At 38.7% G+C, this 25564-nt stretch overlaps 1 protein-coding gene across 5 annotated transcripts in view; it reads right to left on the bottom strand.

Moving 5' to 3' along the window:
- Positions 1-25564, bottom strand: part of TNIP3 (TNFAIP3 interacting protein 3) — a 92138-nt gene that overhangs the window by 28159 nt on the left and 38415 nt on the right. For all 5 annotated transcript variants that reach the window (XM_079919730.1, XM_079919731.1, XM_079919732.1 and 2 more), the window contains 5 exons: positions 9402-9488; positions 5890-5970; positions 3881-3946; positions 2356-2463; positions 183-311 (listed from right to left, as the gene is read on the bottom strand). In XM_079919730.1, coding sequence (XP_079775856.1) covers positions 183-311; positions 2356-2463; positions 3881-3946; positions 5890-5970; positions 9402-9488 — 471 coding nt within the window. The remainder of the gene's footprint in view (positions 1-182; positions 312-2355; positions 2464-3880; positions 3947-5889; positions 5971-9401; positions 9489-25564) is intronic.

Below are 25564 nucleotides of genomic sequence, written 5' to 3'. Positions count from 1 at the left end.
AAAATTCTTAGCCAAGTATGGCTGAACGAAGCAGATAGGAGTGATTTATGCAATTACAGAGACCTCCGTGCAAGCCCCCGAGACGAGCCGCATTGCAGTGTGGATTTTGCTGTGAGCCTCAGCCCAGAAAGTGCTCTTTATACAGAAACCTCTCATCTCTCCAGCTTCACCTGGCCTGATACCTTATTGAGGCGTTTTATTTCACATTCAAAGTGTTGCTTCTTCTGGCTTGCGAGAGCAATTTTTTCCTTCAAAAGCGTATTCTCTCTCTTCAATTCATGTAATTCTTCATTTAGGCTCTCCTTTTCCTTCTGAAGTAGAAAGCAAGAAAACAAATTCAAAATCAATAAAATTCAGATGAGATGATATTGTAGGAATACTTCTGAAATAAAAAACAAACAAAAAACAGGACCTGCTAGATTTTCACTTAACATTCCATTCGAGCAATAATCTCTGGGTGGAGGTCAGGATTAGGATAGAAGAAATCTTTATGTTATCCTTACTGCTACTACGTTTTGCGACCCCAGAACAAGCTATCAAAATCCCCACTCCTCACTTTCAAGGGTCAAATGGGTCTGCAGAAAAAGCTACTTGCTCTTACAAGGTGATGAAAGAGTGACTCACTAAAAATAACTGAAAGTTCTAATATGCAAAGTGTCATTGCAACAAAAAATACCAAATATCTCAAAGCCCAATCCTGCATCATTCAGGACTGGTGAGAGACAAAGAAGAGGATAAAAGATAAAACCTCAGGCAATAAGACATTTCACCACAGATAATTATTCAGAGCACTGTATTGTTCTGATGATTACTTTTAAAAGGTAGAGATGAGCTAGTCCAACTGCCATCACTCCTCCACTTTTCAGATCACCTTCAAGGAATCCAGTGTTTTAAGTAACTGAAGCAAGGTTGGTGGCTTAGACAATAACAGGATTCAGACAACATCTGCCTCCTATCTCTTAATTTTATATTCTGGACAGTAAACTTTTTGTGGAGTGAATTGAATTTTTAACGAGACTGCAGTTTTAACCCAGTAAAATAAACATTCTGGAATTTAGGTAAATCAAGATGAGGAAATAGCTAAGATATACGTTAAAGTATATTATTTTAATAGCTAATATTTCCCATCACAATGATTAAAGAAATCTACTTTAGGTGAGTCGTTTTCTTTACAAGTGAAAACACTTCTCTTTGCCTTTGTTTAAACAGAATAGGTCCATGTGTACACAGAAAATTTAGCAATCTTTTTCTAACTCAGCATAGTTTAAGAGAAAATTATTTCCACAAGAAAATGGTCCCAACTGCATAGGGAAGAAATTACCATGATTCCTGTGCTGCATGTAAATGGAACCGAAAGGGACTCTTACATGGCAGAAAGGGAGTTGCTAAGCAAGGAAGGGAACCTGAACTGATGATGGATGCACTGATTGGTGACATTGCCTTAAGATTTATGCATGTTTTAAAATACAGCTGCTGCATCACAATATTAGTCACAAGACTTCACCTGAGAAAATCTACCCTTCTCGTTCTTTCCTAACATGCCTGAAAAAATGAGAGGCCATTAGAGCTCAAGGGCCTCCTCCCATTTTCTACAAATCCATGTAGTCCCATAACTAAAAGTAAAACCGGGAATCTATTTTAAGAGAGGCCATCACCTCAATGGCCACCTTCTAGTTCTCAGGAGGATTAAAGGGGCCTTCCAATCTGGAGACTGGGCTCAAGTCCTATTTTTCCATGTGCTACGTTACTGACATTAAGTCATCTAAGCCCTACGTCTCAGCCTTCTCATCTTTAAAACGGCAAAAATAAGAGTTTCCTCACAGATGGGCTGAGGATGTTAAATGAGACGATGAGGATGAGATACTTTTCAAAAATGTTATATTTTTAAGATGACAAAGGTAATACTTATTTGTAAAGCTCTCTGTAAGCTGAAAAGCAGCTGTACAAATACAAGGAATTGTCATATTATCAACACTGGTAATAAAAATGATTAGTATGAGTAAAAGCAAAAACGCAAAATGAATTTTCTCCTAGGCTGCAACGTCCGAGAAAGATACCCCAAAGCCCTGGCTCAGTTCTGCCCGCGGGTGGAGCCGGGCAAATTAAGGTCTGCCTGTTTGCGCGACACAGAAGGAAGTGAGCCGGCACCTCCCGCTCTCTGATTCTAGAGAAGTGGCCCCTATTTTTGGCTCTGGGGACTTGCGTAACCCGTACACCCTTGCCCATCGGTCACCGCTCTGCAGAGGGTTGATTTGAATAAACGGTTGGTTCTCAACCATCTGGAGGCAGGGGCCCCCCCTTCCCCCTACCGCGCGCTCCTGGGGGCAGGGAGGTCGCTCCCCGAGCCCCGCCCACCTCCTCGCGCTGCTGCAGGTCGCTCTCCCTCTGGCTCTGCTGCAGCTCCTTCTCCAGCGTGCCTAGGAAGCTTTCTGCGGTGTCCAGTTTCGTTTTCAGCTCTGCGACCTGAAGGAGTGGTTCACAGACAGCTGCAGACACCTCGCCTGAAGCCCACAACCCCCTGGATTTATTCCCAGCCTAAGCACCCGGGGACAGAACTGGCTCAGTCTTGGGCATCCCCTAGGGAGTGGCTCTTCTTCCCACCGCCCCAAACCAAGATCGGGTCTTTTGCTTTTAAAAAGAAGTTTCCTCTACAAGAGAAAAAAGCAAACACCAAAACGGCCTCCAGCCTCCTTTCTCTAGACCACACCACTTTCGAGGAAATAAACCCGTAGACCTTAAGGGAGCCTTCTAGGCTTGTCATTCTATTCTCAGGTCGCAAGGTGTGCCTCATCTGATCTGAAAAGGACAGCGAAGGATAGGGGATAAGTGAATATACCTACCTTGCCGAAAAACAGACGTGACTTTTAACTCATCAGTAACCTGCAGCATTTGACCTGCTACTAAATGCCAAATTAGTCGTCTGAGTGACAAGGGTCCAGAAAAGCCTTAGGGACAGGCGCTTCATCAAAGATGGGAACTGTGACCATTGTTAACCCTGGGTCTTCATGCAGCTGCAAGCCGTTCAGGAAGGCAGCTTAAACAATTTTCTCTGGGATCATGTGCTTTAAAATTTGGAGATCCCAAAGCTGTCCAGACCGAATATTATAAGGTGGCTTGACCATGGCCTGGTGTAGTGAAACGTTACCCTGCTCTTTCCAAATTTAATACTCTGAGTATCAAAATGAGGAAGAAAAGAGCAATACTAACGTACTTCTCATGTGTGGTCAAGTTTCTTGACTCTGAATTATTTTGGGGAGTTTACCTTCTCTTTCCTCTCTTTTAGAACATGGAATGGTTTTAAATTATAAACTGACTTTTACCCTTTAAAATATATTTCCTCCAAAAAAAATTCTTTCTCACCAAAGCAAAAGTTTCTTGACAGAGAACATGCTTTGGAGAGAAGAAGGGATTCCCCACTTCCCCTCACACGCTGTTAACACTGCTTGTCTCTTTTTCTGTGGAAAACAGCTTATGCTATAAAGAATTAGAGAAGTAGCCTTGCACAAAAAAGTATGAACTTTAAGCCATTTCTCACCTCACATATAACCTTGTGTTTTTATGGCTGCTAGTAACAAAGCCGAGGCCAGGATACTGTGTGAGTTATGATAAATGTGGGCAAGAGCTCTAGAGACGGCACTGGGGGCTATATTTAGTACCTTTCTTCTGCCATGCTTAAGACAATTCACTGACACGTTCCTTCGTTCATTAATCTTCAGTACCAAGAGGCCAATAATGCACTCAGCACCCTCCCCTTCATCATTTTACAACAGACAGCTGGCTACCCACAAATCTCCTGTAGTTGAAATCAGTGAGAATCTTCACATACTTGTCTCCCCGAGATTACCGATTTAAAGCAAATACCAAACAGAGAGGTGTTTACCTTTCTTTCATATAACTCTTTCATGCTTCTAAATTGCTGATCCCATTGCTGGTTAACTTCCAGGAGCTGAAATTATTAAAGTTTGGTAAAGCAACAAAGGATTTTGCCCATTTGGAAATTTAGCCATAGTGAAATCACTTCTCGAGGCTACTAAGGTTTTGGAAGCCATGGGTGAAGACAATATTCCTTCCACCAAGTTCTGGTAGACCTGGGATAAGTTAATTGAACACATTCGCCTTTCATAATTGGTTCACATATGAAAAACTATTAAGCCTTAGGTATATCTTGACTAATCAGCTGAACAGTTTATTAGCAACTTCTAACTTTGTTTAGTTATTTGAATTTTCATCTTCTTGTTTAATCTAACCAGAATCTGATAAAAAATTGTAAGTATTAATGGTTTTATGTAAGATTTATTAATATTTGAAGGGCCTTTTTTCAAACCTTTCCATATTTTTTATGTGCTTATATTGATTATTAAAATGAAATATTTCTTCTAGCTTTTTAAAGGCAGAATTTATATTAAAAAATTCCAAGTTCGGGCTTCCCTGGTGGCACAGTGGTTGAGAGTCCGCCTGCTGATGCAGGGGACACGGGTTCATGCCCCGGTCTGGGAAGATCCCACGTGCCGCGGAGCGGCTGGGCCCGTGAGCCATGGCCGCTGAGCCTGCGCGTCCGGAGCCTGTGCTCCGCAACGGGAGAGGCCACAACAGTGAGAGGCCCGCGTACCACAAAAAAAAAAAAAAAAAAAAAAAAAAAAAAAAAATTCCAAGTTCAATTAACTGATAATCATTTGCTTGCAATACTGTGTTTTTTTTTTTAAAAAAAATCAGTACATGATTTGTATTATATACTCAGCTAATGGATAATATCACCTTTTTGGAAGCATAGGTTTTTCAGGGAAAAATAGTTTTTGTCATAAGACAATATTTAGAAACAATTTAGGCTGCAAACAATTTGAAAGTTTTAAAACTGTGTGCCAAATAGATGAAAGAAAAAACACTAAGACCTGTTTTCAGTTTTCTTGTAAGGGAAGTCTACAACTTTCCACATTAAGAGAAATTCCAACACCTATAAATATGGGACAGACATGGAGAAGACTGTCGCAATGACTAAAATGTAGCAAGACTTTCTCTTAATTACAAAACAAAATATCTAATCCAGAGTGGCAGTTGCTAGGTAACTCTTATGCTGGAAATAGATATGACTATTTAGTATAAGACTATATAATATTATTATGTAAAGATCCCTGATCTGTTGTTATTTTAGGGACTAACATTTCTATGCTATGGTAACATTACTCTGCTATAGTTCAGTAATTTTCCAGAAGGGCACACTATTTTATGCAGTATCAAAGAAGGGTAGAGGAAACCATAGAAGAAAACATGAAGGCTGTAGCATAGAAAATGATTTCGAAAAGGAATTACAAAATTGACAACAGAGTGCCAGAACTGTTAAGGAGAATAAAGAGGTTCTCTGTCAAGGAGAATAAAGAGGTTCTAATATTCATTAAACTCAGAAAAACGGAACTCAAAATAATATCCATCACATTCCCAATGACATTTTAAAACAAATTTCTTTTATGATAAAGCTCCTTAACCCCTGTTGGTCAGATGCCCAACTCATGAAGTCATAGCACCTAATCAGTGATACAATAAAGCCTCTGACAGTTTGAGTTTCAAGGTGTGTCAAGTGCTGAGCATAAATGGCACAGATGATAAGCTCACCTAGCCCATGTGGAGGAAATGTCTAAGTTTTGAAAAAAATTAAGATTATAATTATTGGATTTATGGCTTTGTCATTTTTATTCATTTGCACAAGCACTGAGAGACCGAGTAAGAGATATGTAGGTGAATAAGAAAGAAGTATTTGCTCTCAAAATAATGCAGTCCAGTATCCTTAAGATAAATACTGTGACCCAATAACAAAAATAAAAGGCACTAGATGCCTATTTTATTCTCAGCATTAATCCATGGCACATGTTGCTTCAACTAATATTTCAAAATTACCTCTTTTCTCTGTTTTTCCAGGCACCTTATCTTTTGTTCAAGGAAATTTGTTAAGTTCTTTCTTCTCGATGATTGAGTCCACTTAAAAAAAAAAAGAAGAAAAAGAGTGAAACAGAATAGTCTATAAACAGGAGAAATGCTTCTCTTCACAAACTCTCATGTTGTAATTCATAAAAATATTTTAGCAATAATAATGCTCACACCATAGTCCTTCATAGAGACCTGTTGATGAAAAAGCTTTATATTTTAGACTCTTTTATATGAATTAAGTACCAAAATAATTCTCTAATAAATTACGAATGTATCTATATAATGGGCAAGTAAGAAATTAGGATTTTATGAATTTGGATTTCAACCCTTTTCCAAAAAAATGAAAATTCAGAGTATAAAGTATATAGAAATCAGGTAAGTTGCATGGATATATGTTAGGTATTTACCTGGTAAACATTTCTAAAAAATCATTTTTGTAGACATACCCATGATCTGAAGAGCGGCCCTGGCAAAAGTCAGAGAAGTGATAGAACCACCAAGAAAAAAAGACCAACACACTACAGTTAAATGGCAACAAATTGATTCTGAAACAATAATACAATAAATTAACTACCTCAGTGACCATCATTATGATTATGTTATAGAGGTGGGCATAGATTATCTGGTATTTTGTAATTTTAACCAGCCCTTTGTATAAAGCTACTAGGTGACAAATTTAGATTAATAATAAATCATTGGTATGGTGAAAAATTAACCACCTTTCTTTTCAGTTTTTTTTTAAAAAAATATTATTCATTTAAAGAAAGCACAAAAGCTCTGGAAACTGCCTGCCATCTGTCTAAATCGACCATCAACAAAGTTCTCTTAAGTACTGTTTTCTCTGTTTTAACTCAATAGTCTTAAAACCATCGCATGGCTGAGTCATACAAGTAATACAATGAATGGAGTAATGAGGATCGTCCCTAAATCTGCTATTCAGTTTCAGGCTCAATAGCTATTGTGGACCACGAAATTGCTTAAGGGTATTCATGAACAATTAAGAAATATTTTCAAAACATGTTGGCCTTTGCCACAAACGTTACAGGAAATGCCGTTTTGCAATCATCACAGGATTTTAAGGACTTTTTTCATTAGAAATGATTTATAAAACTATTTTCTATCTTTTCTCTACTTATCTTTGTCTCACAATGTTTTAGGATTCGAGGGTATTTTATACCTCAATAGATGCTGTTCTTAGTTTACTTAGCTACTTCCTATTCAGATCCATGTGTAACTAAGACTGCATTTAAAAAGAGACATTCTTCCGTAGGTCAACACAATCAGAATGATTATACCCGCTTCTGACCTCAAGGTGGTTTAGCCCAGTGCCAGAAGTGACATCAATTTCCAGGTGACAAGTATGTTGGGTCCTGCAATTGAGATTTCTCTCTTTTAGGAAGACTTCCAAGGGACTGGACTTATTCTGAATCAGCACAGACTAAATATTAGGCATCTTTGATTTGGAGAATGCTGTGAGCCAACCCTACTTAGTGTGTCCTGGGCTCTGTGAAGCAGAGGTTTGGTGAGACTGGATTCTAGACCAGTGGTTCTCACCACTGGAGCGCATCAGAATCACCCTGGGAGCTTGCTAAACATAAGGCACCCTGAACACTGATCAGAATTTCTGAAAGGGAGCCATAGCACCTCTACCTTCTTTTTCATAGATTACTTTTTAAAGCAGTTCTAGGTTCACAGAAAAATTGAGTGGAGAGTATAGAGATTTCCCGCATACCTATTGCCCCAACAAATGGGTAGCCTTCCCCATGATTGGCATCCCCCATCAGAGTGGTATATTTGTTAATAGATGAGCCTACACTGACACATCATTATCACCCAAATCCACAGTTTACATTAGGGTTCCCTCTTGCTGTTGTACATTCTATGGATTTAGACGAATGTGTAATGACCTGTATCTATCATTTGTAGTACCATGGAGAATAGTTTCACTGTCTTAAACATCCTCTGTGCGCCACCTATTTACCCACCTCTATTTTTAATAAATATCACTGATTATCATGAGTTACACTAAAGTTCAAGGTTCTTCCATTCCATACCACGCTTCGGAATATGAATTTTAGTTCCTCAAAAAGTCTTTTTTCTATTTGTGATATAGACCAAAAAAATAAAAAAATAAAAATCTGTGACCAACAAATATTTGTATGACCCTACTTTCTGGGAATCTAGATTAAGAGTAATGAGATAGCATGCATTTTTTTCCATATATAATTTTCTCTGGAAAAAAATTATGAAATATTTTGACCCTTGATTTTCTTATAAATGAGTTATTTTTAATTTTTATTTATTTATTTTTTGCGGTACGCGGGCCTCTCACTGCTGTAGCCTCTCCCGTTGCGGAGCACAGGCTCCGGACGCGCAGGCTCAGCGGCCATGGCTCACGGGCCCAGCCGCTCCGCGGCATGTGGGATCCTCCCAGACCGGGGCATGAACCCGTGTCCCCTGCATCAGCAGGCGGACTCTCAACCACTGCATCACCAGGGAAGCCCTGAGTTATTTTTAAATAACTTTATAAAAATCATTTATAAAATGATTTAGTAGAGATATTAAATCTGCAAGACAGAGAAAGCACAGCAATAGGTATGGCTTATAAGTCATAAATGTATCACTACGGATTTCTCTGAGGATTAATCAACATTTTACCACCATTCATATGTCTTAGGTGTGCATTAAAATGAAAGAAACTCAATTAAATACAAAGTTTTGGGGAAACTTTTCACTTGTTTTTGCTGTGCTTCCCTGTTGCTAATAAAGGCATAGAAAGAATTTTAGTCACTGGTCCTTCTAAGGGCTCATTTAAAGAACATTTATTCCCTATAAAATGTAATCTGTGTTCAAAGTATTTGGACCTTGATTTCTCATTTACCCTAATACCCAGACCAACTTCTAAAAGATCCAAGTTCTGAGACTGCTAAATTAAATCCCTAAATGTACCAAAAAGTCTCAGAGTCCTATTATATCTTAGTTATCTCTAAAAAAATCTTTAAGAAAGCACTTTCATTCATTCATTCAATTAGTAAGTATCTGTTGCAGTAACCAGTAACAGAACAATGACTGTGGTATTAATTACGTATATAGAAGTATTTCACCATAGATACTCTATTGCTATAATAGCTTTTACTTCTAACCACACAAATATAATATTCTTTTTACATTTTACATTAAACCAAATTCCTTGAAATCAAGAGCAAAATATGAAACACAAAGAATCGAAAAGCTGACAGGACAAGATTTTATTTCTCACTTTGTAAAAGAAGAAATGTAGCTCAAAGGTGTCAAAGGAAATGTAAACAGTCACCTAGATATTTTTCCTTTGTTGAATAACATCCTTGAAATATATAGAGCAGATCTTAGTTAAAGAAAGCAAACTAGCCATTTCTACTTTTATTAATCATTGCATAACTCGCCATTAGCAATGCTGTCGATGATATATATGGTCAATTCATCCCCTAGAAATGCGTTCTTACCTCTGCATGCTCAGTAGAAGTTTCTGTACCACTCATTCTAGTTGTGCACTGTAGGAAATGTGCCACGGAAGCTGGTTTTTCTGGAGTCTTGGAGAGCAGAAAGAAAAAAGCAAAGAAAATATCTCTGAATGGTGTCTTTTAAAGTCAGAGCAAATATATATATATAATTTTTAAAATACCACACAAATAGTTAACTGATGATAGAAAATAATAGCAACAGTTTTTCACTGAAAATGTACAGAAGTGACTCTGTATGTGAATTATACAGAATAAGGTTAAAAGCACAGCAAGTGTGATTATAACTTTTCTTCTCTTCCATATAGGGATTTCCCAGGATGTCTCAAGCTGCAGGCTGTGACTAACACGCAAGGCAGATAAGCCTTGCTATGGTATGTAAATTGTCATTCTTCCCTTACTGGAAGTTTCTCCCACTGGAGGAAGAAGTTACCACAGAAAGCCTAGGCAAGCCAAGTCTTTCCTCAGTAGACAAGCTGCCGTAACTTCACTGTATTTCCAGATCAATTAGGTAACTGTTGACTTTTTGACAGCCCAGTTCCTTGCTTCCCTAAGGGAAGGATTTTCTGGCAATGCCTTATACATGTCAGCTTAGCTGTGCAGAATTTAATGAGTCATACATAATTCTCATGGAAGTAAAAAGAAAATAATTCATTACAAGGTTATCGGGTATTGTTCGTAAAACTAATCTTCTGTATTGGCAGGAAGTTTAAACTTGGTTCTCAAGTTTAAAGTCTCAAGACTGTCTTTTCCGTAGGTTGTCCACATTTTCTCCATGATCCCATGGAAGTAAAATCTTTGCACTAACATTTACCTTTAATGAGTTGGCTTGTCGTTTTACAGGGCACTGAGATAATGGAGCACGTGATAAGTAGGGCAATTATACTCCAATAAAGATGTTAAAAAAAAAAAAAAGCACGGAAAGCAGATGTTTGGAGCTACACAGATGGGCTGTGATAGAGCAGAAGACCTCATTCTTGACTTGGAGGAGAGGGAACAGAAGAAAAGGCAACAATATAGAAAGGAAAGAATGTGTTGCTGAAAGGAGAAAAGGAAGAATTTAGTCAATCACTTAATTTACATTTTTCTTTAGACCTCCCTATTTGATATCCACATATATGTAGGATAAATCCTAAAACTCCTGAAATTCAGATTCTTTAAAAGGGAATGAACGGGTGGCTAAGATTTGGCCCTCCTTTTTCTCCTTTAGATCTTCTACCCGTCTCTTCTTGGGCTCCAGCCGAACTGAATTCCCTCTGCTTCCTGAACTGGTCACGCCCCTTGACATCTGTGGCTCTCTCCACCTGGAGTGTGTGTGTGTGTGTGTGTGTGTGTGTGTGTGTTTACTTTCTTCTGGTTTCTTGGTCTGTTTGGGGGGTACACTCGAGTGAAACAGAATGATATTTCCTTAAGGAAATATCCAAAAGTACAAGTGGGAATGAAATTGTTCACAGTTCTAAAGGTAAAACTTATGACTCACATATGATTTGACTTTAGGGAATATAAGCAGGGATTTCCTGGAGACTGACACTTCATTAACAGTAAAATCTACACATCAGAAAAGAATAAAAAAGACAATAACATAAAAATATATTTTTTCCCTCCCAATCCCTGCTGCAAACACACACACACACACACACACACACACACACACACAAAACATAATTATACAAGGTTCAAGGTTCCCTTCAGCCTTATTTGTGTATTTGGTAATAATAACCCAGTGGACGTGTTAACACTGACCTAAAGAAGTGGTTAGAAAGCACATTTTCTGGCCAGGCACTGTCGTCGTTGGGTCCCCTCTGTATGGGCCTCCTGTTGCACATTCATCGTTGTAGCCCATCATGATGTGAGTGATTCTACTGAATGGAAATCCTGTATCTTTGCATTTTTTATTATAATTTTTTCCCTCTTTTTCTGCTATGGCAGTTTAACAACAAACAGATTTTCTATTAGCTCCAGAGAGCCATGTGGTGATTTATGAATAAACAATAACTTCTGGAGTGTCCCAAGTTCGGTTTGAGAAAAAGGGAATTTGCATTAGTACTGTCCTAGGAATAAACTGGATATTTTCTGTTACATATGCCCTCTTCACCTCACCTCCATCCCTTTCACATATGCTGTATACTTTAAGAGTCTGGCTTTTAGTCAAGCTTTGTTTCATGAGAAGTCTCACTAGCTGCAATAACCTTCAGAGAAATGGACATGTCACTCCATGTTTCCAAAGTGATTTTGAAGAGTCTTCATTTCTCAAGTGACTAAAATAATCTCTAGAGGAAAATAACTAACAGAGGGAAATATGGTGAAGTAAAGGACCAAGGAACTACCGGTCAGTGGTCTGTAACTATCATTCCGGTTGATGATAATTCTCTCAAAATTAGTTCAAGAGAGATCATCACATTTCTACACATGCTTGGAGGGATTCTTTGGCAGGTAAAATAAACACGGCTTTTTCTTTAATATCCATTTAGAATGGGGGTTAAAAAACCTCCTTTGCTTCCTGAATCTATTTGCATAGATTTTTAAGTGAATGTGCTATCTAGGTAGGAGAGAGAGTACGTGGTGGTGACTAAACATCTGACTCTAGAGTCCAGTCATCTGGATTCATATCTCAGCTCTACCTTCACTGCTTGTAAATCTGGGGATGATGCTTAAGGCCCCTAAGTCTCAACTTCCACATTTGTAAACTAGGGATAGTAGAGGTGTCTTCTTCCTGGGGTTGCTGTCTGTGATAATATATAGAAGAGCTTAGATGTTAATAATAATATGACCTTAAAGATAGGGACCATCAATCATTTACACATCACTTACTATGCACATGGCACTAAGTGGATTCCAAAGGAAAATAAACAAAAGTAACAAAAGTTCCTACTTCTAATGAAATTTACATATCTATAAATAAATAAATAAATAAATATATATATATATATATATATATAGAGAGAGAGAGAGAGAGAGAGAGAGAGAGAGAGAGGTGACTGTAAGAATTCAGAGAGAGCTCATTCAGAGCTTTAATCATTATTGCAGGAGTTGGAATATCTGCTGGGCCTTGAAGGCTGGATAGGATTTTCATAGATGGTGAGAACTGAGATATATTATTGTAAGGGGAGCAACTTAAATGAAACAGAGATGGACAAGCCTAAATATGAAGGATTATAGCAAGCTCAGTGTAACTAGAGGGGGGCTCATGTGGTCTATCTAAAGTCGATTTAGATCAAATTGTGAAAGGCTTTTAATTTCAGACTAAGAAATTTTAAGTCTATTGCATAGGCCATGGGGCACTTCTAAAGACCCTTGAGGAAAGGAATTATATGATCAAAGTGGCTTTTTAGTAAAAATAAACCTGGATATGCACATTATGTACTAAATGGGTTAGACTGACAACTGCAATACCACTTAATAGATATTATCAAAAGTAATATTCAAAATACTTAACATCTCGTGGTAATCAAAATATTTAATAATCAGCTCACCTGGGGCACTCAGAATGAACCACACCTCTGAACTCCAGACACCTATATTAATTGCCTACTCACCATACCTGTTTGGTTGCTTAATAGGTACCTTCTTATCCACTTATATAAAAGCTATTTCTTGATCTTCCCTCACAAGACTCGTCTTCCCCATCACAATGACAAATTTCATGCTCTGGACTAAGAACTTTGGAGTCATCCTTGACTCCTCTTTTTCCTCACAGCTTATACCCAATCTAACTGAACATTTTTTAGGCTCTCTATAAACATACACAGAGGGCTTCCCTGGTGGCACAGTGGTTGAGAGTCCGCCTGCCGATGCAGCGGACACGGGTTCGTGCCCCGGTCCGGGAAGATCCCATGTGCCGCGGAGCGGCTGGGCCCGTGAGCCATGGCCGCTGAGCCTGCGCGTCCGGAGCCTGTGCTCCACAACGGGAGAGGCCACAACAGTGAGAGGCCCGCGTACCACAAAAAACAAAACAAAACAAAAACCAAATAAACAAAAAAAAACATACACAGAAAGGAGAGCAGCATGTTGCCACTAGAGACTTCCCAGTTTAAGGAGAGAGTGAAATAAACGTGCAATTTTATAAATTTTCAAAATGGAAACTTTAATGATTACTTCCTGATTTTATTCACATGAAAATTCTTAAGAGAGCATCCAGTAGTTACTGACATCTGTCTCTGTGTCAAATCCTAGTTCCATCCTTTACTAGATATGTGAGCTTGGGCAAGAGGCTTAGCATCTTTGCATTGATCAAGCCACCATCATCTCCTACCTGGATTACTGCAATACTATTGCAATGTTCCTTGCTTCCCCTCTGGCTCCTTTCCCATCTATTCTCAGCCCAGTAGCCACTGTGGGTCTTTAAAATATGTCATTTCATGTCACTCCTCTGCTCAAAACCTTTCAATGGCTTCCCATCTCAGAGTGAAAGCAAAACTCTTTATAGTGGCCCACAGGGTACTAGATACTCTAGCCTGTGCCCCTCTGACCTCTTTCTCAGTATCCTCCTGTTTGTTCACTCTGCTCTATGTCCTGGCCACACTGCTGGTCCATGAACCTGTCGTGTGCACTCCCTGTTCTGTCCGCCCAGAACTATCTTTCTCCTAGATAACCTCATGGCTCATCCCACCCTCCACCCCAAACGGGTAATTGCTTCAATGTCATCTCTTTATTAACATCTTACCCACCCCCCCTCCATTTAAAATTACTCTCCATCCCAGTGCTTTCCTGCTATATTTTTTCCACAGCACTGTATATCATACCCTATATATTTTTCTTCTTTGTTCTTGGCCTCCCACCATTAGAGCTTAAACTCCATGACAGCAGTTGTTGTCTGCTGTGTTCATTCTGTATTTCTCGAACCTAAAATAGTGCCAATTATATTAGTGCCTATGCAAGTACACACAGTGCTCAGACACACGTAAAGCCTCCTCCTTACCCAAAACTAAATCTGTAATGTTGCTGAGTCATGTATCTTCTCAAGAGGTTGTAGAAGATCTCAAGATCAGAAAAGTCAACTTCTTGGCCTCCAAACTAGTAAATAACCTCTCTTGCATACCCCAAACCTGGGTTTGGACTAGAAGAGCCCCATGAGAGGCGTGTCCCAAATTCCAGAGCCTCAAGGGGGATACAGGCTGTGTCCCTCCAGGTTGGTGCTTTGAAGCACTTCTTCCATGCAGTACATACATGTCTGTTTCCACTGCACACTTTTAGTTTTTAGTGCATTGCAGATACATCACAGGGCAAATTGGGCTTTGTTGACTCTTCTCTAGTCTTTAGGAAACTGCAGAATTTATGAAACTTCCATGTCTAAAGATTTCTCAGCGCTGCCAAAGTAGTAAACTAGCTGACACAGCCTGACCACCAGCCCCTTTGAAGTCTCCCCTGGTTTTCCAGAGCAGTTCGTTACCTCCTCCTTTGTGATCCAGGGCACTTTGTGAAGCATCAATTCCTGCACTTACTGTAAAACTGTCATTAATTTTATGTACCTTTCTCTCCCAAGGCTGTAAGTTTCTTGAAGGTAGGGTCGATATTTATCATTTCAGCCTTGGGAACTGACACAGTACCTTCAGAGGACAGAGTAGTGACATACACACTGAAAAAAAATAAACCTGATTATGTATAAATTTTCAGTAGGAAATCATAGTACACTTCTACATCTCAGAACACAGCCCAGAGGAGAATGACCACAGGGATAAACAAAGTTATATGTTTTGTCTCCAAATCAGAAAGGATCAAGTAGGGGTATCCATTTTTAAAAAGCTGTTCTGTTTAAATGTATTTTCTTTTTATTCATTTTATAGGTAAATATTTCACCCTTTTTTATTTTGGTTACATGATCAATATTGTTTTGTCTCCATACAAAACCTCCTTAAATTTTTTTCTCCTAATCCTAGTTTATATTTAATAAATAAATAATATAAATGATTATACATGTTATGAGGGAATTTTTAAAAGGTATAAATGTGGTCTTTAATAATATCTCCTACATTTGTACCGTGCTTTATTATATCTTATAAGTTAACCTCTTGAAGTATTAACTGGTGATTCCCCCAAACACATATGGTTCTTTGTTTCATGTAAGTAATCCTTTCTTTGTTCAGTAAGAGATATCTTTCGTCTCAGGGCTGAGTAAGTTTGTCATTGAATGCAAAGGGAAAAACAGTCCCTGTTCAGCCTTTGAACTTCGAAATAGACTCTTCAAACTCTAGAGACCATGCTGAAAACCAAAGCTTTGAATTTTAAGAGCTAGTATTTCTGAAAGTAATATATTTAAAAAAATGTTTTTAAAGATTAATTCCTTTTGTGAAATTATTTTTAAATGCTTCAAAAAGTAACGTGGATTGATGGATGAAACATGCAGTGGGTAGATGGATAGATATATGATAAATAAGTAGAGTGAAGTTTTAACAGTAAAATCTATGGGTGTACACCATAAAATCCTTTCAACTTGGCTATATATTTGAAATTTTCATAACAAAATGTTTGAGAAAAATCAGAATCAAGCCGTAAAATCTTACACCATAAACAACTGACAGAAAAGAGGGTAGATGAAGAGATGGTATAACCTATTCCTTACCTCTTCCACACTCCCTACCCCATCCCACCCAGAGAAGAGTAAAAGAAGTATATGGCCCTGAGGGAAAATGAGAAAAGAATCAGGGGAAAAGAGCCCTGAATGTTGTGAGTCCTCTTGGGGAAAATGAGTCCAACTCTTCTAGGGACTCATCCATCATCTCCTGAGAAGGATGTAACAGTGGTTAACTAGGATTTTGTGGATTTAAGAATGCTTTGCTGTAAAATTGAGGAAAATGCAGTATTTATCACATGGATCTGAGGATAGGAGATGAGAAGAGGGACCTGGAAGCTTCAGTGATTGCCAGTGAAGCAATGAGCCAATGAAAAGAGCATAAGGAACAGATTACACCAGTGCTAATTGCAGTGTAAGATGACGGATTATTGCAACCTGGTGCCTTCACCCTGAAGTTGCCAGAAAAATATAGGACCTCCAGATAAATTTGAGTGTTAGATGCACAATAACCTTTTTTGTAAAAGTATGTCTGATACAATATTTTGATGTTTATTTGAAATTCAAACTTAAGTGGGCATCCTGTTTTTTTTTTTTTTTTTTTTTTTTTTTTTTTTTTTTTTGCTGTACGCAGGCCTCTCACTGTTGTGGCCTCTCCCATTGCAGAGCACAGGCTCCGGATGCGCAGGCTCAGCAGCCATGGCTCACGGGCCCAGCCGCTTCGCGGCATGTGGGATCCTCCCGGACCGGGGCATGAACCCGTGTCCTCTGCATCGGCAGGCGGACTCTCAACCACTGCGCCACCAGGGAAACCCCATCCTGTATTTTTATTTGCCACATCTGGCAACTCTACTCCACATGCATTTTCCCACAAAATCTCCATCACAGACTGTAGGTGCTGCTGTAGGGAGAAGAAGACAGAGGAGAGAATCCCTGCGTAAGACTGCACTGAAAATATAAATTGCCTGAGAAAACGCTGAAGTGGCTGAGATTTCCTGAAGTCAACTGGATTAAATTATCTTCTAAAAGACAGGATAGGGGTCCTAGATTGAAACTAAATTCAGCTTAAAAAAGGGAGAAAATTACAATTTAGCACATGTGAGTTCTGTGGTTTGCAAACGTTTACCTGCTTCAATTTGAACTTCATAACAGTCCCGTGCAGCTGTCAGGAGAGGCATCTTTGATGTAAAGAAGGATTAAACTGAGGTTCAGAGTTGAGAAGTGACTTGCCCCTGGTCATTACATGATGAGTGGCTGGCTGAACCCATACCAGACCTCAGTCCCCCTGGCTTATTCCCCACAAAGAACCTTTTACCTATGCGAGGAGACATGAATAACATAGCTAAAGATTATTGGACAAAACATAATTTACTTTGTTTGATACAGGAGCCTGAGCCATTAAGAAATATAATTCAGAAAAGTTTCAAGGGAGTTGAGCTTTCTTGAGGGCTACATATGAACTGGCTTGACCTTCAAGATCATATCCAAACAAACTCTTACCAGTTGCCATCACTACTTGCCTAGAGATTAATTTCTACTGCCAATAACTGGTGGTCAGAAAAGAGAAATTTAGCCTTCGAAAATTGTAATCCTGCATTTGAAGTTTTCAATGTTCTCTTCTCTGCCAGACTTTAATCCCTGATCACTCGGTATCTTTGCAAATCCCTTTATTTTTCCCTTGTACCTAGCTTACATGTGTTGACTTCACCTTCATTCATGTACTCATTCTTATAATAAATATTTATTGATTATGGACTGTGTATTGGACATGAGGTAAGTACTAGATGAGCGAAACAGACATGTCTTTCATGTATTTTCTGGTTTTTGAAAATAAAATCTGAAGATTAGAGGGATCATTCCATTGATAATGAAATCCTTTCTGCATCATTTCATAATCACCAAGCGATTAGCCTGGAGACCTCAGGTGAAAGAGACTACTTTCTTCCTGAGACAATACATCTCAACATATCATAGATTTAGATACTTTTTTTTTTTTTTGTGGTACGCGGGCCTGTCACTGCTGTGGCCTCTCCCATTGCGGAGCACAGGCTCCGGACGCGCAGGCTCAGCGGCCATGGCTCACGGGTCCAGCCGCTCCGCGGCATGGGGGATCCTCCCGGACTGGGGCACGAACCCGTGTCCCCTGCACACTGCGCCACCAGGGAAGCCCCCTAGATACTATTTTTAAATAGCAAAAATTATAGTTACATATAGTAATTAAGAAAGGGCATGTACATATATAGATGACGTGGGAATAATGGGAGCCTACGGTGATGACTTGTGGAAACACAAGTGATCAAATAGTGTACATTGGGACTGTTTTGTCTGAAAACGAGCCTGACTCAAAGAAAATCTCTCAATATGAGAGCTTGAAAATATTGTAAATATTTACTAGCTGATCTTACTGATTTAAGGAACATTTACTTTAAAAAACTAAATCTTCCTTACTGGAGAAAAAAATAAAAGGAATAAATTATCCCACTTCTTGCTACCTAACCCAGAATCCCATAGGAAAAGATATTTATATACTTTGTGGGTCCAGCCTCACTCCCCTCACAAGTACAAAAGAAGGTAAAAAGAGTCTTAAGATGCATTTCATCTAGATGGTAGACATCAGAATACTATGAACCTTCTTCAGTGAGAGCTGAAAGTGCCCATTTCGCTAGTATTTTCCCCACGCCCATTAAAGAAATTGTTTCTAACCAAACTAGAAATGGGAAGGCTTGCTTGAGAAAAAAGGTTTCTTGAGGCATTAGATTCCAAAACCCATCTTAGGTTTGGAAGTCCTTACGAGAGATCCACATTCTGTCACAAAGCTAAACAGATCAAGAATATAAAGAATACATATTTGCTAAACAACTCTTATGAACATGTTTATTCGTGGTATCTCCCAAGCCAAGAATTTAGCTTCCTTAATAGTGTCACAAATTTACAAATCTCTGAACCCAGAGACTGACGTTACTCTTCCTTCTGCATAATAAGAAAGACATATCTAAAGTTTTTTTCAAGTGTAATTGCTGAAGTCATATAAGTCTATGAGAGGGCAACGATTCCAAAAGTAAGGATAATACTTTTAGCTCTGAAAGTCTGTTTGCTAGAAGCCCTGACACTCCGAATTCATTTTCTTCTCTTTGCAGCCTCTTGGATGCCTTATGTTCATTTATTCCGTTAAAATTATAAAATGTATTATAATTTCCACCCAGATGTCACCCTTCACTTCAAGACTTGGTGGCTTCCTCCACTAACACCCCCTCGTGTTGGCATGCTGCTCTCCTGGCCACCGAAGCAGCCTGCATTGGAGCTTCCAGGATCACTATGTTCAGAGGCAGATGGAATCGTCTTGCACCTACTGCTCACATCTCCAAAGGACAACCTGCATCTTCCAGTGTTCTCTAAATCCCTCTCTTGTGGAACTTGGGGCAAATCCTCCCAGCGATGGAAGAGAAAACCTTTGAGTAAGAAAGTGTCCTACTCAAAAGTGTCTCTTACTTATTAACCAAGAGGAGCTTGAGCTTATCACCTCACTTCTATCCAATAGACAGCCATCTGTCCAACAATGGACGCCTCTCAAGTGTTAGGGAGAGTTTCTGTCTCCCTTCTTTTATAAGAGTTTTAATTGTGTCTTAGAGTTCGATTTTAGCTTACAGACTTGTGTGTCTGTTTTCCTGTGGTGCCTGGTGTTATACCTTATTATAAAATAGAGTTCAAGGTGGACAGACACAGCAAGATCTCCTTATCTGGACATATACCTGATATTCATGCATAGTGGAAGCCTTTAAAATCTTTGTAATGAATGGAGGAATAATATGTCATAGATAAGGCATGGTGATATTTAGGGAAACACAACATGGTCTCTTTATCCACTCATCTGTTTAGTTTTGAGATTTGATTATACTTTTAGAACTATAAGACTAAAAACTACTAGCTGAACTAAGAGATAAGAGAAAGATACATAGATCATTTAAATTTCACCCAGGTTGCCAACTGTGAGCTTCAAACACCACAAAGTGCAGCAGCTGAGTTGAGATAGGCCTTCTTGTTGCCTAAGAACTTGCTGTTTTTCCAGCCAGCTATTCAAACATTTCCCAGGGAACAGTAAACAGGTCCTCACACAAAAATGCAACGTTTTTTCCTAACAAAGAAAGGATTGAAATACTCCACGATTACCACAACTGAATCAGCTATATGTATACGTATATCCCCTCGCGCTTGCGTCTCCCTCCCACCCTCCCTATCCCACTCCTCTAGGTGGTCACAAAGCACCACCGAGCTGATCTCCCTGTGCTATGCAGCTGCTTCCCGCTAGCTATCTATTTTACATTTGGTAGTGTATATATGTCAATGCTATTCTCTCACTTCGTCACAGCTTGAGACATCCCAGCTTACCCTTCCCCCTCCCTGTGTCCCCAAGTCCATTCTCTATGTCTGCGTCCTTATTCCTGTCCTGCCCCTGGATTCATCAGAACCGTTTTTTGTTTTTTTTTTGATTCCCTATATATGTGTTAGCATATGGTATTTGGCTTTCTCTTTCTGACTTACTTCACTCAGTATGACAGACTCTAGGTCCATCCACCTCACTACAAATAACTCACTTTCATTTCTATTTATGGCCGAGTAATATTCCATTGTATATATGTGCCACATCTTCTTTATCCATTCGTCAGTGGACACTTAGGTTGCTTCCATGTCCTGGCTATTGTAAATCATGCTGCAATGAACACTGTGGTACATGTATCTTTTTGAATTATGGTTTTCTGAGGGTATATGCCCAGTAGTGGGATTGCTGGGTCGTATGGTTGTCCTATTTTTAGATTTTTAAGGAAGCTCCATATGGCTCTCCATAGTGGCTGTATCAATTTACATTCCCACCAGCGGTGCAAGGGTGTTCCCTTTTCTCCGCATCCTCTCCAGCATTTATCGTTTGTAGATTTTTTGATGATGGCCATTCTGACCGGAGTAAGGTGATACCTCATTGTAGTTTTCATTTGCATTTCTCTAATGATTAGTGATGTTGAGCATCCTTTCATGTGTTTGTTGGCAATCTGTATATCTTTGGAGAAATGTCTATTTCAGTCTTCTGCCCATTTTTAGATTGGGTTCTTTGTTTTTTTTGACATAGAGCTGCATGAGCTGCTTGTAAATTTTGGAGATTAATCCTTTGTCAGTTGCTTCCTTTGCAAATATTTTCTCCCATTCTGAGTGTTGTCTTTTCATCTTGTTTATGGTTTCCTTTGCTGTGCAAAAGCTTTTAAGTTTCATTAGGTCTCACTTGTTTATTTTTGTTTTTATTTCCATTCCTCTAGGAGGTGGGTCAAAAAGGATCTTGCTGTGATTTATGTCAAAGAATGTCCTTCCTGTGTTTTCCCCTAGGAGTTTTACAGTGTCTGGCCTTACATTTAGGTCTTTAATCCATTTTGAGTTTATTTTTGTGTATGGTATTAGGAAGTGTTCTAATTTCATTATTTTCCATGCTGCTGTCCAGTTTTCCTGGCACCACTTATTGAAGAGGCTGTCTCTTCTCCATTGTATATTCCTGCCTCCTTTATCAAAGATAAGGTGACCATATGTGCGTGTGTTTATCTCTAGGCTTTTTATCCTGTTCCATTGATCTACATTTCTGTTTTGGTGCCAGTACCATGCTGCCTTGATTACTGTAGCTTTGTAGTATAGTCTGAAGTCAGGGAGCCTGATTCCTCCAGCTCCGTATTTCTTTCTCAAGATTGCTTTGGCTATTCGGGGTCTTTTGTGTTTCCATACAAATTGTGAAATTTTTTGTTCTAGTTCTGTGAAAAATGTCATTGCATTTTTTTTTTTTTTTTTTTTTTTTTTTTGTGGTACGCGGGCCTCTCACTGTTTTGGCCTCTCCTGTTATGGAGCACAGGCTCCAGACACGCAGGCTCAGTGGCCATGGCTCACGGGCCCAGCCGCTCCGTGGCATGTGGGATCTTCCCGGACCGGGGCACGAACTCGTGTCCCCTGCATCGGCAGGCAGACTCTCAACCACTGCACCACCAGGGAAGCCCTGCCATTGGTTTTTGATAGGGATTGCATTGAATCTGTAGATTGCTTTGGGTAGTATAGTCATTTTCACAATGTTGATTCTTCCAATCCAAGAACATGGTATGTGTCTCCATCCATTTGTATCGTCTTTAATTTCATTCATCAGTGTCTTATAGTTTTCTGCATACAGGTCTTTTATCTCCTTAGTTAGGTTTATTCCTAGGTATTTTATTCTTTTTGTTGCAATGGTAAATGGGAGTGTTTCCTTAATTTCTCTTTCAGATTTTTCATCATTAGTGTATAGGAATGCAAGAGATTTCTGTTCATTCATTTTGTATGCTGCTACTTTACGAAATTCATTGATTAGCTCTAGTAGTTTTCTGGTAGCATATTTAGAATTCTCTGTATATAGTATCATGTCATCTGCAAACAGTGACAGCTTTACTTCTTCTTTTCCGATTTGGATTCCTTTTATTTCTTTTTCTTCTCTGTGGCTAAAACTTCCAAAACTATGTTGAATAATGGTGGCGAGAGTGGGTAACCTTGTTTTGTTCCTGATCTTATAGGAAATGGTTTCAATTTTTCACCATTGAGAACGATGTAGGCTGTGGGGTTGTCATATATGGACTTTATTATGTTAAGTTCCCTCTATGCCTACTTTCTGCAAGTGTTTATCATAAATGGGTGTTGAATTTTGTCGAAAGCTTTTACTGCAACTATTGAGATGGTTTTTCTCCTTCAATTTGTCAATATGGTGTATCACATTGATAGATTTACATATATTAAAGAATCCTCGCATTCCTAGGTCCTTTTACTGTGCAGTTGGATTCTGTTTGCTAGTACTTTGTTGAGGAGTTTTGCATCTATATTTATCAGTGATATTGGCCTGTAGTTTTCATTTTTTGTGACATCTTTGTCTGGTTTGATATCAGGGTGATGGTGGCCTCACAGAATGAGTTGGGAGTTGTTCCTCCCTCTGCTATATTTTGGAAGAGTTTGAGAAGGATAGGTGTTAGCTCTTCTCTAAATGTTTGATAGAATTAGTCTGTGAAGCCATCTGGTCCTGGGCTTTTGTTTGTTGGAAGATTTTTAATCACCGTTTCAATTTCAGTGATTGTGATTGGTCTGTTTATATTTTCTATTTCTTCCTGGTTCAATCTTGGAAGGTTGTGCTTTTCTAAGAATTTGTCCATTTCTTCCAGGTTGTCCATTTTATTGGCATAGAGTTGCTTGTAGTAATCTCTCATGATCCTCTGTATTGCTGCAGTGTCAGTTGTTACTTCTTTTTCATTTCTAATTCTATTCATTTGAGTCTTCTCCTTTTTTATCTTGATGAGTCTGGTTAATGGTTTATCAATTTTTTTTAACTTCTCAACGAACCAGCTTTTAGTTTTATTGATCTTTGCTACTGTTTCCTTTATTTCTTTTTCATTTATTTCTGATCTGATCTTTATGATTTCTTTCCTTCTGTTAACTTTGGGGGTTTTTGGTTCTTCTTTCTCTAATTGCTTTAGGTGTAAGGTTAGGTTGTTTATTTGAAATGTTTCTTGTTTCTTGAAATAGGATTGTATTGCTGTAAACTTCCCTCTTAGGACTGCTTTTGATGCATCACATAGGTTTGGGTCGCCATGTTTTCATTGTCATTTGTTTCTAGGTATTTTTTGATTTCCTCTTTTATTTCTTCAGTGATCTCTTGGTCATTAAGTAGTGTATTGTTTAGCCTCCATGTATTTGTATTTTTTACAGATATTTTCCTGTAGTTGATATCTAGTCTCATAGCATTGTGGTCGGAAAAGATACTTGATACGATGTCAATTTTCTTAAATTTATTAAGGCTTGATTTGTGACCCAAGATATGATCTACCCTGGAGAATATTCCATGACCACTTGAGAAGAAAGTGTATTCTGTTGCTTTTGGATGGAATGTCTTATAAATACCAATTAGGTACATCTTGTTTAGTGTGTCATTTAAACCTTGTGTTTCCTTATTTACTTTCATTTTGGATGATCTGTCCGTTGGTGAAAATGGGGTGCTAAAGTCCCCTACTATGATTGTGTTACTGTCAATTTCCCCTTTTGTGGCTGTTAGCATTTGTCTTATGTATTGAGGTGCTTCTATATTGGGTGCATAAATAATTACAATTGTTATATCTTCTGCTTGGATGGATCACTTGATCATTATGTAGTGTCCTTCTTTGTCTCCTATAATAGTCTTTGTTTTAAAGTCTATTTTGTCTGATATGAGAATTGCTACTCCAGCTTTCTTTTGATTTCCATTTGCATGGAATATATTTTTCCATCCCCTCACTTTCAGTCTATATGTGTCCCTAGGTCTGAAGTGGGTCTCTTGTAGACAGTATATATGACTCTTGTTTTTGTGTCCTTTCACCCAGTCTATATCTTTTGGTTGGAGCATTTAGTCCATTTACATTTAAGGTAATTATCAATAGGTATGCTCCTATTACCATTTTCTTAATTGTTTTGTGTTTGTTTTTGTAGGTCTTTTCCTTCTCTTGTGTTTCCTGCCTAGAGAAGTTCCTTTAGCAGTTGTTGTAAAGCTGGTTTGGTGGTTCTGAATTCTCTTAACTTTTGCTTGTCTCTAAAGGTTTTAATTTCTCTGTCTAATCTGAATGAGATCCCTGCTGTGTAGAGTAATCTTGGTTGTAGGTTTTTCCATTTCATCAGTTTAAATATGTCCTGTCACTCCCTTCTGGCTTGCAGAGTTTCTGCTGAACTATCAGCTGTTAACCTTATGGGATTTCCCTTGCATGTTAATTGTTGCTTTTCCCTTGCTACTTTTAATATTTTTTCTTTGTATTTAATTTTTGATAGTTTGATTAATATGTGTCTTGGTGTGTTTCTCCTTGGATTTATCCCGTATGGGACTCTCTGCACTTCCTGGACTTGACTATTTCCTTTCCCATATTAAGGAAGTTTTCAACTATAATCTCTTCAAATATTTTCTCAGACCCTGCCTTTTTCTCTTCTTTTTCTGGGACCCCTATAATTCGAATGTTGGTACGTTTAGTGTTGTCCCAGAGGTCTCTGAGACTGTCCTCAAGTCTTTTCATTTCTTTTTTCTTTATTCTGCTCTGTGGTAGCTATTTACATTATTTTATTTTCCAGGTCGCTTATCCGTTCTTCTGCCTCAGTTATTCTGCTATTGATTCCTTCTAGAGAATTTTTAATTTCATTTATTGTGTTGTTCATCATTGTTTGTTTGCTCTTTACTTCTTCTAGGTCCATGTTAAATGTTTCTTGTATTTTCTCCATTCTATTTCCAAGATTTGGGGCCATCTTTACTATCATTACTCTGAATTGTTTTTCAGGTAGACTGCCTATTTCCTCTTCATTTGTTTGGTCTGGTGAGTTTTTACTTTGCTCCTTCATCTGCTGTGTATTGCTCTGTCTTCTCATTTTGCTTAATTTACTGTGTTTGGGGTCTCTTTTTTGCAGGCTGCTGGTTCATAGTTTCTGTTGTTTTTGGTGTCTGCCCGCAGTGGGTAAGTTTGGCTCAGTGGTTTCTGTAGGTTTCCTGGTGGAGGGGGCTGCTCCCTGTGTTCTGATGGATGAGGCTGGATCTTGCCTTTCTGGTGGGCAGGGCTGCATCTGGTGGTGTGTTTTGGGGTGTCTGTGAACT

This window comes from Stenella coeruleoalba, assembly GCF_951394435.1.
Source record: "Stenella coeruleoalba genome assembly, chromosome: 4".
Classification (NCBI taxonomy): Eukaryota; Metazoa; Chordata; class Mammalia; order Artiodactyla; family Delphinidae; genus Stenella; species Stenella coeruleoalba.
The sequence above is the reverse complement of the archived record's forward strand: the minus strand, read 5'-3'. Positions and strand labels throughout refer to the sequence as shown.